The 16,256-nt window shown below is 42.8% G+C and overlaps 1 protein-coding gene across 9 annotated transcripts in view; it reads left to right on the top strand.

Moving 5' to 3' along the window:
- The first annotated feature begins 4,869 nt into the window (after positions 1-4,869).
- LOC311003776 (rho GTPase-activating protein 12-like) overlaps positions 4,870-16,256 on the top strand; it is a 151,008-nt gene continuing 139,621 nt past the window's right edge. For 8 of the 9 annotated variants that reach the window (XR_014596281.1, XM_083995623.1, XM_083995626.1 and 5 more), the window contains exons 1-2: positions 4,870-5,012; positions 10,467-11,339. Coding sequence is in view for 8 of the 9 variants with exons in the window: in XM_083995623.1 (XP_083851749.1) it covers positions 10,575-11,339 (765 nt within the window). In the remaining variant the exon portion in view is untranslated. The remainder of the gene's footprint in view (positions 5,013-10,466; positions 11,340-16,256) is intronic. The other variant, XM_083995624.1, reaches the window with a different exon arrangement.

Here is a 16,256-nt window from a genome sequence, read left to right on the forward strand (position 1 = left end):
TGTGCTGCATTTTATTTCCTATCATAAGAATCTGTATTTATGTAGAATATGTAGAACATGTAATTATCATACAGAAATGGGTTAAAGGCTCAAAATAAACACAAAAAACCTTGAAACTACAAATTAAAAGCTGCTGCTTTTATATTTAACATTAACAAATCCCTCATGTTTCCTGACTGTAGCATGACTACATAATTAAATCAATTTTTTAAATGTTTTCATATCATAAAACATGGTCATTATCTGTTCTTAATTTTAATTAAACATGGCTTGGGAGCATATGCTTGGGAGTCATTATAATGAGCACTGTCCATGTGTCACCAACAGGGTGCGCTTTAACTCAAATCTCTCTGCTGTCTCTGCCAATGCACAATTAAAGGTGATGTGATTACATTACAAAGTAAATATTCATACATTATTCTGTAATAATGTAAACTCGCAGCCTTGTGGCCTCGGGGCTGATTTCACTGCTCCTGTTTGTTCCCGGATCAACCCCGGTGATAAATCATTCATGACCCGGGCTGGATGGTGACTCTCCCCGCTGTGAGCACCAGACAAGTCGGCTCAGGGGGAGGAGGAGAGGGGGTGGGGGTGTATGGAGGTGCACCTTTACTTATTTATCCTTAAAAATATAAATATAATTCATGATTGTGATTTGTGAATGAAAATCATGTCAAACGATGCAGAAGGAGTTAATAATCAAAAGTGGAATCTGAACTATTCCAGGTGATCCACCGGAGCTCCAGGGGAATCAGCGGACCCTGGACTGGGAAGCAGCCGGGGATGGGGTGTCGATCCCGGGCGGGGTCGAGTCGGACGTGGGGGTCTGGTCTCTGTCTATCAGCGGTGATATTATACTGTAGGTGCAAGGGGAGGGTGGGAACCACAGACCAGAGTGTGCTGCTGGGTTAAAGACCACAACGGTGACAAGCTGCTGAACGGAACCACAGAGACAAGAACCGGAATTTAGTCGATCGGTCCTTCACAATAAAAGTCTAGAAAATTACGATATTATTTTTTAATTAAGTGGCACTGGATTCCATATGGAGAGAAAAACAGAATATTGTATGACAACATAAATGACAGTCATTATGAACAAAATGTTGTAAATAATGTTTGATTATTGAAATCTATGGCAAAAGCCACAATACAACAACAAAAGGCGCAACACAATGACAATGCCACAACACTTCCCAGCTCCTGTAGAAGTCCTGCATCATATATAGGCTATGTATGCAAGTTTAACTTTTTATGCTTTAGGTTTCTAATGTTTGAAAAAAAAGAAATCTGAAACAGAATCAGTGTCAAAAAAGTTTTAATTGCCAAGTCTTTTTTTAAACATATTTTGATCTTTGTTTTTATTGTCTCATCTATTTCCATTATTTTATTTTGTGCTTGTTCACTGTTTTCTGTATGATGTTTTCTTCATTTGCTTTATTTTCTCAATGATATTGTATTTTGTATTTTGTGAAGCACCTTGTAACCTTGGTTTTGAAAGGTGCTAAATAGAGATAATATAAATACAGTTTATCATAAGTAGTTATTTACAAGGAATTTGACATGGAAAATAAGGATTACAAAGATATATTTTATAACTATTTCATTTCATTTCATTTTTGGTTTATTCCATTCATGGTATACATTCTTAACAAGGTTGCACAAAATTACATAATGTAGGGTGAATTCAGGTATATTGGGACAATTTTTGTAAATTCATTTTCTGAGCCATTTTTTGTCATCAAGATTAATAAATAACCCAACAAATGATATATGTCTGGATTCCTCTAGGTGTCTGCGTTCTTTATGTGAAACAATTATGTGCTAAAATTCTTTTGTGAGAGCACAGCACTCTATTTTAAAGGTTTTGACACAAAACTATTTTTTTGCAACTTGTTTGGTAAATTGGGACAGTAGGTTTGGTAATTTGGGACACAGGCTTGTGCAATGGGATATTGCATGGAGCTGCAATTACATTAAAAAAGACATGAATAGATTGCTTATTTATGTATATTAGGCCTATAGTCTATTATTTTTATGTTGTGTATTGTTTATAATCTCGTGATTTGTAACCAAATCAACCAAATATACGAATTATTTCAACAAACAGCAGATTTAATAGCCTAAAACATAATGGGCCTCATTCACCAATATCTTCTTAAGAACCTTCTTAAATTATTTCTTAAGTTGTTCTTAAGAAGTTCCTTAAGAAAACCCTACGTCAGATTCATCAACGCGTTCGTAAGCCTCAGAATTGCAGAACCTCGTAAGTTGAGGGCGTGTGCCAGGTGAGTCTAATTAACATAGGATTAGCATAGGTAACTGCCCCATCAATGCCCGTAAAAGGGCATGAGACTGCAGGGCCGTGTGCACACAGAACCCACAGGCACTGAGCAGAGAAGGTGAAGTGAGAAAGAAAGTTGAAATGCTCAAATGAAAATCTGGGAGGGAGCACCAGACTCCAAACGTAAAAAGAACTTAAGTAGTGAAGTGGCGCTACTGCGGCAGGAATGAAACGAAGAAACAAACAAAAGGCTTATATTTAGTTTATATTTTTATATTTAGTAGCGTCAGCAGTGGATGCAGCTCATCAGGTTATTATCAGAGAGACCACACTCTCACGTGTGCCATCATAAATACAGATTCAGATTCAGATTCAGCTTTATTTGTCCTTTGCAAGGAAACTTGTTTTCACCCCCGTACGCAACACACAACCTCAAGATACATAAATACATACATTACATTACCCACCCATACACATTAAACAGGAACACACATTTAGCGACGCAATCTATTTAGTTCTGTTATAGCAGAGGGGACGAAGCTTCGGCTGAACTTGACCCTCTTCCAGGTCAGGGACCTGTACCGGCGGCCAGATGGAAGCAGCACAAAGTACGGGTTTAGGGGGTGACTGGGGTCCTGGGTGATGGTGAGTGCTCTGCGTGTTATGGCTATGGTGTTGAGGTCAGAGAGGATGGGGGTGGGGAGGCCAATGATTTTGGCAGCTCTGTGAGTGATTTGTGTCAGTCAATATCAATATCATAAATAAAATATATATATATAAAATATCATTCTATTATAAAAAAAAAAAAAAACAGTTGTGTGTAGTGTGAACACTTACAGTAAGTGCACTGTTGCAGCCCGCAATTAGGAAAAAAAAAATCATATCGGCAGCTGTATGCCCCCCCCCCCCCCCCCCCCCCCAAAAAAAAAAATAAGATATGATATGAATTAAGTGTCTATAATGTTTTTTTAAGATACTACAATGATTTGTCAATTATTATTATTCATATATATGATTATTAAAAACATCATAAAAGATAAGAAAATAATTCTTATTCAAATCATATAATGTCATACAACTGCAGAACAAAAGAAAACGCTATAATCGGTTATTTTTGCAGAAGTCTCAGCACCTAAAAGTGCGTAAGTATACTCCTGACTGTTCGTAGATTTTGTTCTTAGTTAAGAACAAATTCTGGATAAGAAAACATTCATGAATGCCACAATCTTCGTAAAAACTTCGTAAGTAGGACTTAAGAACAAATTTGTTCTTAAGAACGGTTCGTGAATGAGGCCCATTGTGAGCAGACTATTGACCTCAGGAGAAGCAAGCATGTTTTTAAAAATACATTTATTTTTATATTTTGTTAAATATAAATATATAAAATAAAGATAACTCATGACATAATAAGAGATAAAACAATCTGACCTATTTTTGAACGTCACTTCACATATTCCACATTAACCGCTGATTTGATATTCTGAAATGTACAAAGGTACTTGTTTTCCCTATATGTGTAAGAATTTCTCACTTTTAAGCGTGTAAGATATGACTACACTATTGAAATATTTCAATATAAACCCAGAAACACTGTCCCAAATTACCTGAACATGCTGTCCCAAATTACCATACCACTATTGGTAATTTGGGACAGCAAGAAAATTCCAAATTAAGAAAATGTGAACATCCTCACAAACCAATGTTTGTTTATTTTAGTACACCAATGCATCACACATCTTAATATAACTTTCATACCTACAGTAAATTAGTCATACAAATGTAATAGCCTTATATTCAATTCCAACAAAAGCACATGCCGTTTTGCTTACCTCCTGATATTTGGGGTCAGCGTCCTGTTTGATGCTGACCACACACCCCTGTGTGATGTCACCCAAAATATTTAATGTGACTTTTAATGTAGACATCCAAAGGAATGTATCAGCACCTTTAACTTTGCCATAGCCCATTCAAGGCAAGTGGAAGCATTGTTTTTCCTTATCTGTCCCAAATTACCTGATGTCCCAATATACCTGAATTCACCCTACACATTGTCACCATGAATGAATAGGAGCAGGATGAAGAAAACTTATAATACCTGCCCCTCTCTGTTGTTATAATTACATTGGCTTACTTCAACACCAATATTATACCCTATTTCAAAATATTAAAGATGATGAAACATAGTTGTGACAAGAAAGCAAACAAAACACCACTCGTCTATCTATCTTTTTCTCTTTCTCCTTCTTCTTTTTTGTAGACGCTTATCTTTTCTTTTTTAAACATTTTCTTAAACTGAGACATAGCCTACTTTTTCAATTCCTTGCTTTGTGAATGCCATAATTTTACACCTGCAACAGAAATACACATTTGTTTTAAGCTTAGCCTTGCACTATATAATAGTATAAAAGTTAAAATAGCATTCAAGCCTTTTAAGTAAAGAACAAAACAAAACAAAAACTTCTGTTCATTTCAAATATGCATAGTACGTCAGGCGGCTTTAACTTTGAAGGGACAGACCGGATGTGGATGACGTCACCGCGGGGCCTTGACAGCTCGGCGGGAGGCGGGGGATTGAACAACCCGAGCAGCGGAGCTCTGCGGCGGACTCAGTCAGTCGGAGCAGCCGCCGCTGAAACAACAAGGTGGAGAAAAGTTGTTCACCCAGAGGAGCCGCAGAGCAGAGCAGACACCGGAGGAGTTTATTTTAATTTATACCCGAAACAAAACCAAGGTGGGTATGTTTGATTTGTGTAGCCTATCTAAAGGGAAGGTGGTGGTGGTGGTGGTGGGCGGCTTTGCTTTTCCCCACCGCCCGGTCAGCGCGAGGCTATTGGCTTGTGTCGGAGTTACTTTGTTGCTATGCACGCTGTTGCAGAGACCGCAGGTTTGATTCCCACTGAATGAACCTGCGCTGCTGTATTATCATTATTATTATTATGGTTAAATCACCTTAATCAGAGCCTTATTATCTCCCCCTCGTGTCTAGGTAATTAACAATTCCACGTGATAGCATCTGTCCGCTACAGATTTCTTGTTGTGTTGATTTCCTCTCGGTGTGTTTGGATGTTTGTCCGCGGCTCAGCGGGGTATGTGTGTGTGTTGGTGTGTGTTAGTGTGTGTTAGGGGGGGTCTTCCTCCTGCAGGCTTGCTGCCCCCAGCCCAGCCCATCCCTCGCTCCCGGGGCTCCTTGGCTTGGTGGTGTCGAGTCGGAGCCCTTTGTTGTAAAATGCACATGGATTAAACTCCTTTGTGTTGTGTTTCTGCAGCCTGAGTGTGTCTGTGTGTGTGAGTGTGTGACTGGAAGGGACCCTGCCCCCCACCTATGCCCCTTCCTCTATCCGCCCCCCAGGCAGCAGCAGCTCAGGCTCTGGACCCACAGAGTCTCCTACCTACACCTCCAGCTCCAGTGTTTGTGCAGCAGCAGCAGCGCGTTTCTCCTGCAGCAAACACGGACTCAAACGCAACAGCAGCAGCAGCAGCATAAGCAGCACATGTTGGAGTGTGATGCTGCTGCTGCTGCTGCTGCTGTTCGGCCACATCTGTTTTGAATGAAGCTCAGGGACAAAGGCAGTCCGAGTCTCCAGGGCTGTTTTTCTTTTTACTGCTGCTGGTCTGCAGATGTAGGCAGACACACACTCACACAATCACAGTAACGCACACAAAAAGACAGAAACCCACTCCGGTCGTTGATGCACATACCTTCTGTTTTTTTCTTTCCCTCCTGCCTGCTACACCCCAGATTTAACATTGGTGCTGCGTTCAGGTGATGCCAGTTATGCAAGTTTATCTAATGATACAGATTTGTAGGCTACATGTTGCATGTGGAAAAAGAGGCGCAAACATTCTTATTTATTGACATTTTCGAGATTAGTTTTCCATCTGTGGTCACATTTTGTGTTTTCTATAGAATTGCACATCGGCATTCGGTTGAAATCGGATCAAATTTGCATTAAGGGCAATGGAAATAAGATAATTACTTTGATGATTTGGTTTTTTGAGCCAAAGCTGTGACCCTGAAGCACTAACATGGACTTGAATTAGTTGAAATTAATGTGATTTGGGAGGAAATCCTGTGTATAACAGGTGTGAACAGGTGATTTAAAGGCCCCTGTGTGTAGGCTACTGTAGGTCCTTGGTTTTGGCCCCACTTTAAAGGATGCAGAGCTGGATTTTCCCAAACAGAGCAGAGTCTGGATGTGCCATCGTTGTTCTCGTTGTTCGAGTCCCTGCAGAGCAACAAGTTGGCGGCTGCTCCTCCTCCTCCTCCTCGGAGACGCTCCTCGCTCTGACCCTGATTCATCTGCAGCAGGATGTCCGAGACGCCACAGTGGATAAAATAGAGACGTGGTGGAGCTTTAGATTTATTGTTAACAGTGATTTCTTCTACTTCTTTTGTTATTGTTGTAGTAGTTGTGAGTCAGTGGCGAGCCGCTGCCAAGGTGAATGATGTCATGCTACTGTCTGCTGTCTGAGGCTTCCTGGGGTCTTGACACGGCTCCAACAAGTTACTGCACATTTTCATCCTTTTGTTTTTATGTTTGCCACTAGTTTACTAATCTTTTTTTTTTAATCTGTTGTTGTCGCCAGCTTCAGATGCTCACGGTGTGAAGCACAGAGTTCAGATACAGTCATACTGTTATATCTGTGCACAGATTATCACTGTGACATTCACACTGTGTCACTTTTAGTCCAGGTTTTTTTTTAATCCTTTTATCAGAGAAAGGAAGGAAGTATCAGCTCTGATTGTGTCGGTCGGGCTGCATCATCCTATTGCACCAGCAGACGTTGAAAAGTAACACTAGTGTGTTGCTGAGATTATTCATATTTAAACAGAGCTCTGCATTATTGCTGCTCACTCAACTAAAAGTCACATAAACAGCCTCCTATAGTACATCCTAGAAATTGAGCTTTATAGTCTTTTCTATGGGAAACAACAAGGGTCAAAATGGGTTATTGTGATTATTCGCTCTTTTTTTTTTACCGTTTATTGGGCAATAATGAACTTTTTCCTTCTCCAAACTAGACGTTGACCAACAGAGGATTGTTAACAGTTGTTAAAGGCCGATATAATAACAATATCTTAAATATAGGTGTTATTTTAACTTCAGTTATCGGACAATAATTAAGTTTTTCCTTCTCCAAACTAGACTTTGACCAACAGAGGGTTGTTAAAGGCCGATATATAATAACAATATCTTAAATATAGGCTTCCAGAGCACTCAAGATCACGTATTTTTCTCGCGAGAGCAATATTGGGTACACAAATTGGGCTAAATCAAGGTGAATGTTGCATATTATTTCTCAAAAATGTGCATTTAAGACCCATTCAACACCTGAAACAGATATAGATAGATATTAATACCAGGTGATGGATCCTTTAACTTCATATGTGTGTGGATCTGCTGCAGTTAGATGATGTAGTCTGACTCTTTCTGTCTGATACAGCTGTTTATAAAACGTCCTATCGTCCACTATCGGTCGACCTCTACAACGATTCATAAAACTGAAGTCGCAGCAGCAGCAGCAGCAGTAGAGACGACGTCGACGGCCATATTTGTTTCATGTGTGTGTGTGTATGTGACACTTTTAGTGTGAGGAGGTCGTGATCGTTGCCGTCACTGATAGCTCCGTTATCATGTGTGTGACTCAAAGCTCTGACAGACTCCTGACTGCGTCGCTGGCACCTCGGGAGATAGCGGCTCCTCACACACACACACACACACACACACACACACACACACACACACACACACACACACACACACACACACACACACACACACACACACACACACATGAACACACACACATTACAACAGGCAGTGACTGTTTCTGGAGAGTCAGTCATTCATAAAGGCTTGAACATGTGTTTGTTGACATCATGGCTGCAGCTCGTACTGGGACAGGCCCGGACTGGGAGGACGACGCACCAAAAGCTCTGCTGTGATGTAACTGTGTGTGTAACTGTGTGTGTGTGTGTGTGTGTGTGTGTGTGTGTGTGTGCGTGCATGTGCGTGTGTCTCCATGGTGTTGAAACAGATCAAACAGAAACTATTCAGGCCCCATTATTAAGTCCATGTCTCTCAGACGGACGACTCTCTCTCACCACCGTAAATCTATTCTCGGTCCACAGTCGCTCGTCTGAGCCCCAGAGTGTGTGTGTGTGTGTGTGTCTCTCTGTCTCTATGTGTGTGTGTGTGTGTGTGTGTGTGTGTGTGTCCATATTCCTTTACATAAGCGTGGACCCCTTATAGATTCAGTGGCGTGTTCTCACGCCTCACTAAAAGCACCTGCTTTTACCGCCGCCTGCACTTGCACAGGATGTCACAGCGGCAGCTTCTATTTCAGGGAGGGAAGGAGAAGGAGAAGAGGGAGAATCTGATCCGAGCTCTGAGGGGGGGAGAGGAGGGGGAGAGGGGGTGAGGGAGGGGTGGGGGGGGAGTCACGGCTCCTCTGCAGAGGCAACGCTGCGCTATTTATTTAGGTTAAAGTGATGGAGGGATACTCTCTCTCTCTCTCTCTGACAGACGGATCAATGACAGGCCCCTCATCCCAAAACAACCCCGGCCTGCAGGAATGGCGAGGGCCCAGCTGTCGTCTGACTCACACACACACTCACACACACTAACACACACACTAACACACTCACACACACACACTCACAGTGACTGAAGCTGTTTAAAGCGTTCTGACTGTGGTAATGAGTAATAATGTCAAACTGCAGAGCCGAGCGGGACTCTAGCGACCGACCGACCAACCAACGCTTTTTATTTTTGGATGTGGTCTCGTCGTCTCCAAAGGGGGGAAACGACGGGGGAGTCATTGTGGTGCAGGCGTGGATCAGTGTGTGTGTGTGTGTGTGTGGTCGTGTTGTTGTCATCACCTATAGAGAGGGAGAGAGAGAAGAGGGTGCTCGGGTTACCGGCTGGATATCCTGAGCAGCAGCAGCAGCGGCGGTGTAGGTGTAGGTTTAGGTTTTGCCAGAACAATCAGTGTTGAAACTGTGTGTTGTGGTTTTTTTGGTGATGGGAGGGAGGAGTCGCCCTGTGGGCTCCGTCCTCACCCCACTCCACCCCACTCAGCAGTACAGTATGTCTGGAAGCAGCTCACTAACCCTGTCGTAATGTGGGTGTTTCACAGCAGCGGTAAAGATCAGGTGAGTAATAAGGAGTAGATAATAAGGGTTTGAACCAGGAAGTGGGAGCATGTGTGTGTGTGTGTGGTTGGCTGAAGTCAACAAGTTTGTTCTTAAGTCCACCTTATGCAGTTTTTATGAAGTTTGTGACATTCACAAATGTTTTTCTTAACCAGGATTTGAAAACAAGCTGACACTTGTGCAAAATGATTGCTTATTGTGTTTTTGTTCTGTTCTGCATTTTGAATTAGAACAATTTTATTATCATTTATGATGTTTTTAATCATCATTTAAATTATTTTCTCTTCAAAACCACCACAGGCACTTAATTCACACCACTTATGCTCATTGGGAACCACCACGCCATCCAATGGCAATGCTCATAATCATAATATGATGATATTTATGACAGCACACCTGAGAGTGCCGCATCCTACGTGTGTTTTTACGGGCATAGATGGGTCAATCTGCGATGGGATTTCTTGGTTTCCCCTCATCAAACTCATCAAATACACAATCCAACAACTCCACAACGCTCTGGTGGACAAGTTGTGACCTGCACATTCACCACGCTATGAGATAATAACACAACGTTACCACACAGAGTTGTTTTAGAGGGAAATTCATGCAAAACCGTTGATGCGCGTTGCCTTCAAGGACAGTTTTTCATCAAGCAGTCTCTGTATTTACCTCTAAAACAACTCTGTGTGGTAACGTTGTGTTATTATCTCATAGCGTGGTGAATGTGCAGGTCACAACTTGTCCACCAGAGCGTTGTGGAGTTGTTGGATTGTGTATTTGATGAGTTTGATGAGGGAAACCAAGAAATCCCATAATGAGCCTCCGTAGCGTAGCTCTGAGCAGCTCACGGCTCTGCTCCGCCGTTCTAAAAACAGCTTGCACCGACAATTAAAGGTAACAAACCTACTGCTATGACTATAGGGATTATGGCAATGAACCAGTTTGCCAAAATGTTGATGAGACCTGTGATATTTAGCTAAAGGAACGAAAACGTCCTCTTATGTTTGTGTCTGTGTGTCTCATCTGCAGCAGTGCAGGAGTTACGGCGGTCAGACATGAGGATCCCTCCATTGCTGCGTCGCTGAGCAGCCGAGGCCGAGGAGGATCAAGCGCTCCGTTTTTTCCCCGGTCGTCATCATGGCCGACAGGGAGGGGCTGCCCCCCATCGCCCCGGGGCAGGCCTACATCGAGGTGGAGTACGACTACGAGTACAAAGCCAAGGACAAGATGGTGGCGATCCGTCAGGGCGAGTGCTACATGCTGGTGAGGAAGACCAACGAGGACTGGTGGCAGGTGCGGAAGGAGGAGGGCACCAAGGCGTTCTACGTGCCGGCGCAGTACGTCAGGGAGGTCCGCCGCGCGCTGATGCCGCCGCCGCAGCAGCAGCAGCAGCAGCAGCAGCAGAAGCCCACGCTGAGGGCCAAGCCCACCGTGTTGGATATTTGCCGAGCGTCCAACGAGAACCTGAACAGACCGACGCAGCCGGAGATGTCCAGCTTCGGATGTCGCCCGTCTCCTTCCTCCACGCCGTCGCCGTCGTCCGACCGCGTCACGCCGCCGGCCCTCCCCAAGGACGCCAACCAGAACCTGGGCAGCCCGCTGCACTGCAAGGTGGTGGCCGAGCTGGTGCTGCTGCACAACAACAACAACCACCACCACCAACACGCCAACAACTCCACGCTGCCACGCACGCGGGCCGACTCGCCGCCGCTCAAGGTGGGGAACAACCATCTCCATCTCCACCACCATAGCAACAGGAGCCCCGACGGCGACAACAAGACGTCGACAGCGTTGACGCCGCCCAGCGAGCTGCTGCCGACGACGGGCGACGGACTCAACAAGCTGCGCAACGACTCTGAGTCTGGAGACGAGCTGAGCAGCAGCTCCACGGAGCACATGCAGGTAAGACGCCGACTTCGGTGTGTTCATGTGCTGTGAAGTCGTAATGTGGGAAAAACATGGATGCTGCAAAGAAGATGAGTTGTATTTTAACACTGCAAAAACTCAAATATCTTACCAAGAATATTTGTCTTATTTCAAGTGAAAACAAATCTCATTCTACTTAAAATAAGACTCATCACATTAAAAAGTAGCTTGTTTTTAGACCCTTTTTACTTCTTTCAAGGATATTTTCACTTGAAATAAGTAGAAAAATGGAGCATGTTTTTCTTCCTTATTACGGGCACAAAAAAAAACTTGCTTTCACTGGCAGATTTTTCTACTTATTTCAAGTGAAAATTTATTTGAAACAGGTGAAAATGATCTAAAACAAGTACATTAGTACACGGGTCTGTCAGTCACTCTGCTCTGAGCCCAGGAGAAAACTTTCCTTGTATCCTACAACCTTTATCCAATGAGGAGAGAGAACGGCATAAAGGGGCGGTCCTCTCTGTGTGTGCAACCAAGGGATGCGCCTGAATGTGGTGACGTAGGGACGAGGGCGGGGACTGCTAACTCCATCTGCTGACAGGAAGTTAGCCAAAACGACCGGATCGCTTACTTCTGCTTTAAACAACAGGTTGCAGGGCTGCAGACGAACATTTTTTACTAGGAGCAAAGTTCCCTAACTTAAAATTTTAGGAGCAGAAGCAGAAAATTTAGAGACGCACGGAATAAATCGACTTGCAAAGCAAATATTCACATTTCCTTTTCATTCATGATCCTCACACACATCGGCCTGACACCTGTAATGACAGATTACAGAGTCTTTGAGTCGCCTTTTCAATGTTTCACCCCAAAAAAAGGCAAATTTCCTGGTTGCACATGTTGCAAGTAGATGAAAATTTTACTTGCACTGTCTCAAATTTTTAGGGGCAATCTGCAGCTCACTGAGGAGCAAAGAAAGGAGGATCATGTGTTGGTGTGTTTTGCAGTTTATGAAGCTTTATATTAGTGATTATCCGTTGTTATACATTCCCTAGAACCACTAGAATATTGTTTTACCTGGCATGTTTATGCTAACCAATGACGTTTCTAGCTAATCCAGGTCACTCTACCTGGACAGCAACTAACGGTTTTACTGTATTCGACAAAAAATGATTTGCAATACATGAAATTATAAAAAAGTTTATTACCATTGACCAAACATTCTCTTTCGTCCGCCATTTTTCTGTGAAAGTGACCTCAAGATCAAGCCAACTCTGCACATTAGTTTTTTTCCGACATGAAGGGGCGTTCATGTGAATTTTCCCAGTCGGAAAGTCATTTTTCCCGATCATTCGACACCACGTGAAAGCAGCATCAATCTGAATCTGTCTGAATCTGAATGTGAATCTGCGGTGCGTTCAGGGACCTCCTGCTCCGGCCTCCAATTTTGTGCCTCATTTGCCAAATTTGCCCCCAAAAAAAGCAACAGCAGCAACAGTTGCAGGCGTTTATTAAAATCTTCTGCTGCTGTTGCCCCTTGAAGCAGAATTCGTCTGGCTCGGACAGATGTGCATGTATTCATTTTTTTGGGAAGGTGGGGGGGGGAGGTGGGGGGTGATTTGGCTGCTGCAGTCGGACCATTAAAGACTAAATGGTGCGTTCACAGTAAATGAAGGTTGTTCAGGTGCGTTTATGAGGAAATACCAAACATTTCAGCTTGGTTGTCGGTGTCGCTGGTGTTTTTTGAGCCATTGAGCGATTATCACACCCAGAATTTAATCTCACAGTCTGTAGAGAATGATGGTGGGGTGGGGGGGGGGTAAGTTCATACAATGAATGAATGTCCTTCCTCTGGCCCAGACTGATAACTCAGCCCCCCCCCACAGACACACACACACACATCCATGATTGGTGTCTCATCACCCAGAGAGAAGACTGGGGTGAAGGCTGCAGGAACTGAGGCTTATCCTTCCTCGTCTGCAGTGTGGAGCTACATCAAAGTAGGAAAAGGAGGAGATTTCCAGACAGTGGGAGTCCGAGCAGCCATTTCTTTCTTTTTCTTTTCCGAGGGGGGGGGGGTGTGATGAATCCAGGCAGGGTCAGCCGCCTGTTTGAAGGCTCCAAAGTGCTGCTTGCTTGCTTGCTTGGCGTTCTTTGTTCCACGAGGCAGCAGCAGCAGCCTCCTCCTCCTCCACCACCGTGGAGCCAAACAAAGAGCGACGGGCTTGAATAGAAACTAGGTCATATCTGCCGAGGATCAGTCTGTAGCCCCCCGGTCGCCCCGCCGTGGGGACCCCGCGAGCGCCATGTGTGATGATGATGATGATGATGATGCGCCCATATGAAGAGGAAGGGGAAGTGAGAATGGAAGAAGCATGCAAAAACACACTGCAAAAACTCAAAAATCTTTCCAAGAATATTTGTCTTATTTCTTGTCAAAATGTCTCATTTCTAGTCAAAACTAATCTCTTTCCACTTAAATTAAGATTCATCACCTAAAAAATAGCTTGTTTTTAGATCATTTTCACTTCTTCTAAACAAATTTTCACTTGAAATAAGTAGGAAAATCTGCCAGTGAAAGCATGTTTTTTGTGCTTGTAATAAGGAAGAAAAACTTCTATCACCACTATCAGATGATTTATTCCAAGTGAAAATCTGCTTGAAAGGAGTAAAAAGTGTCTAAAAACAAGGCCTTTTTAAACGTGATGAGTCTTATTTTAAGTATAATTAGATTTGTTTTGACTAGAAATGACATTTTGACTGGAAATAAGACAAATATTCTTGGTAAGATTTTGAGTTTTTGCAGTGCACAGTTTACAACTTACATGGACTGACTTTCTTTACACACACAAAAAAAACCGAGAGGCCTCCGTCTTCTCCTCTCCTCTTCTCTTTTCTTGTTGTGTTGTTGTAGTTGTTTTTGAATTGATTTCATGCTTGTCAAATCACAGGAGTGAAAACACGACGCACACGTTGGTCGGTTTCACTCGCAGGAATTTGCATTTGCATGGGCGTGCGGCTCTGCAGAGAGTTGTATTGTGGTGCTGCTGCTGCCTGCAGTGGAGAGGCGGATAAGGAACAGACAGCGGACAGGACAGAACTCCCCCCGTGGTCGTCGGTCGCCGGTGGCAGGTGGAGGCACACACACACTCCCTCCCTCTCTCGCTCTTTGTGGTTGTGTGTTGTTGTTGTGTGTTAGTTTGTGTCCTGTTGGGCCTGTTGCCAGCAGGTTGAATGACCCTGCAGGAAAAAAAAAACCTCAATTCTTTCAACTCCCCTCACTTCCACTGCTTCCTGTCATTTTTTGGTCTGGAATGAGCAAGCGGCGGCGGTGGCGGCGACACAGGAGGAGATCATGTTGTTGTGACAAGGCTGAATTGTACCAGTTTATTAGTGATTTCACTGACACAGAGAAGTTTGGAAAGATTAATGTCAACGCATCGGTGTAGATGTGACGCAAAGTTAAGCACCGGCAGTAAAAACAAAAACTTTAAACAACAAAACCAAACTAAAACACACACAGACTGTGGCAGGTTTGCAGAATTAACTGACTGGAAACATTAGTAATGGACATTTTTTTAGTATTGTCAAAGTTAGCATGATGCTAACTTCCTTGTTCTGTCATACTGACCTTTAATATTAAACAATTAAACTGAAACAACCTCATTTAAGAGGATTGTTGAGGGCTATAGCTTCTTGGATTGAACATTTCATTGATGAAAAACTTGTTTTCTTTAGTACCTTCTACCATAGACAATTTTTTATATATTTAATAGAAATATTAAGTTTATTTAGTAGTTATTATGGTATATTTAGTATAGTCTAATAGTATATTAGTAATTTCATAAATAAAAAAAACGACTGAAAAAGGAACTTTCATCAAATAATGCTCCTAACTCATGTATAATAAAGTTACATTTGCATGAAGCAGCACATTTGTACACATTTTGTGATTAATTAGTTAATAAAAATACTAAAATTATTAATGTATTATTGAAAAAAAGCTGCAGATTAATTTCACATTGACCAAGTTATCGATTGATTGAATTTTCACAGTTCTGTGTTGGATTAACAGTCCGATATCAGGCATGTGATTAAATAAAACTGCTGTTTAGTGGCTACATCACTTACACATGAATGATACAACACAATATTTAATTTGATTTTAAAGAAACAGAGGTTAAAAAGATGTGATATCATTGTGTATTGTGTTATTTGGGTTTCAAGATAAAGACAAACTTCACAGTCGGTATGAAAAGAGACATCAGATCAGCTTTTATTAGTGTGTTTAATTAACCTAACAGAGTATCAGAGAGCAGCGCTTGGCATCGTCGTCTCTCCTTCTGCTCAGTGCGGTCGTCGCTTTATCAGACAGTGGTGTTACTGCAGTGTGAAGATTGTGTTACTTACTGAGCTATGATTAGGACGCACACTTTTTCTTTCTTTGGCTATTTTTGGAGTTTAATGTGGGGCAGCTGCTCTGCTCAGGCTCGTTGGACCGGACAGTAATTGGACAGAAGCCATTAAAGCTCCATGTTTTATACTTACTGCGTTTTATTTAGATCCATAGGACGATACATCAAATCATCTCGGTGTAGTTTTACATCTTCTCCCTGGAGCTCTAGCAACAACAGGTCGCTGTCAGCCAATCAGAAGAGAGGACGGTCTGAGCCTCTCTTCTGATTGGCTGACTTGTTTTCTGATAAAATAGAGGAGCAGATTTCAGAGTAAAACACTCAGAGAAACCAAATCCTGCAAAGTTTTTGGATGGTGTCGTCCACGTGGGGGGCGGGGCTTAGTGTGACTGCTTTGTTGTGACATCACAAAGTGACAGGAAGTCCTGACGGCTGGTTTTTTAAGGCTCAGTTTCTGAATACAGGCTGTGTGCATTTCTCTGTGGACTGAGGCTTTGATACTTTCACAGTATTAATATAGAACCTAGAGCTGCTTTAT

This window comes from Trachurus trachurus (assembly GCF_905171665.1).
Source record: "Trachurus trachurus genome assembly, chromosome: 20".
In the NCBI taxonomy this organism is placed as follows: domain Eukaryota; kingdom Metazoa; phylum Chordata; class Actinopteri; order Carangiformes; family Carangidae; genus Trachurus; species Trachurus trachurus.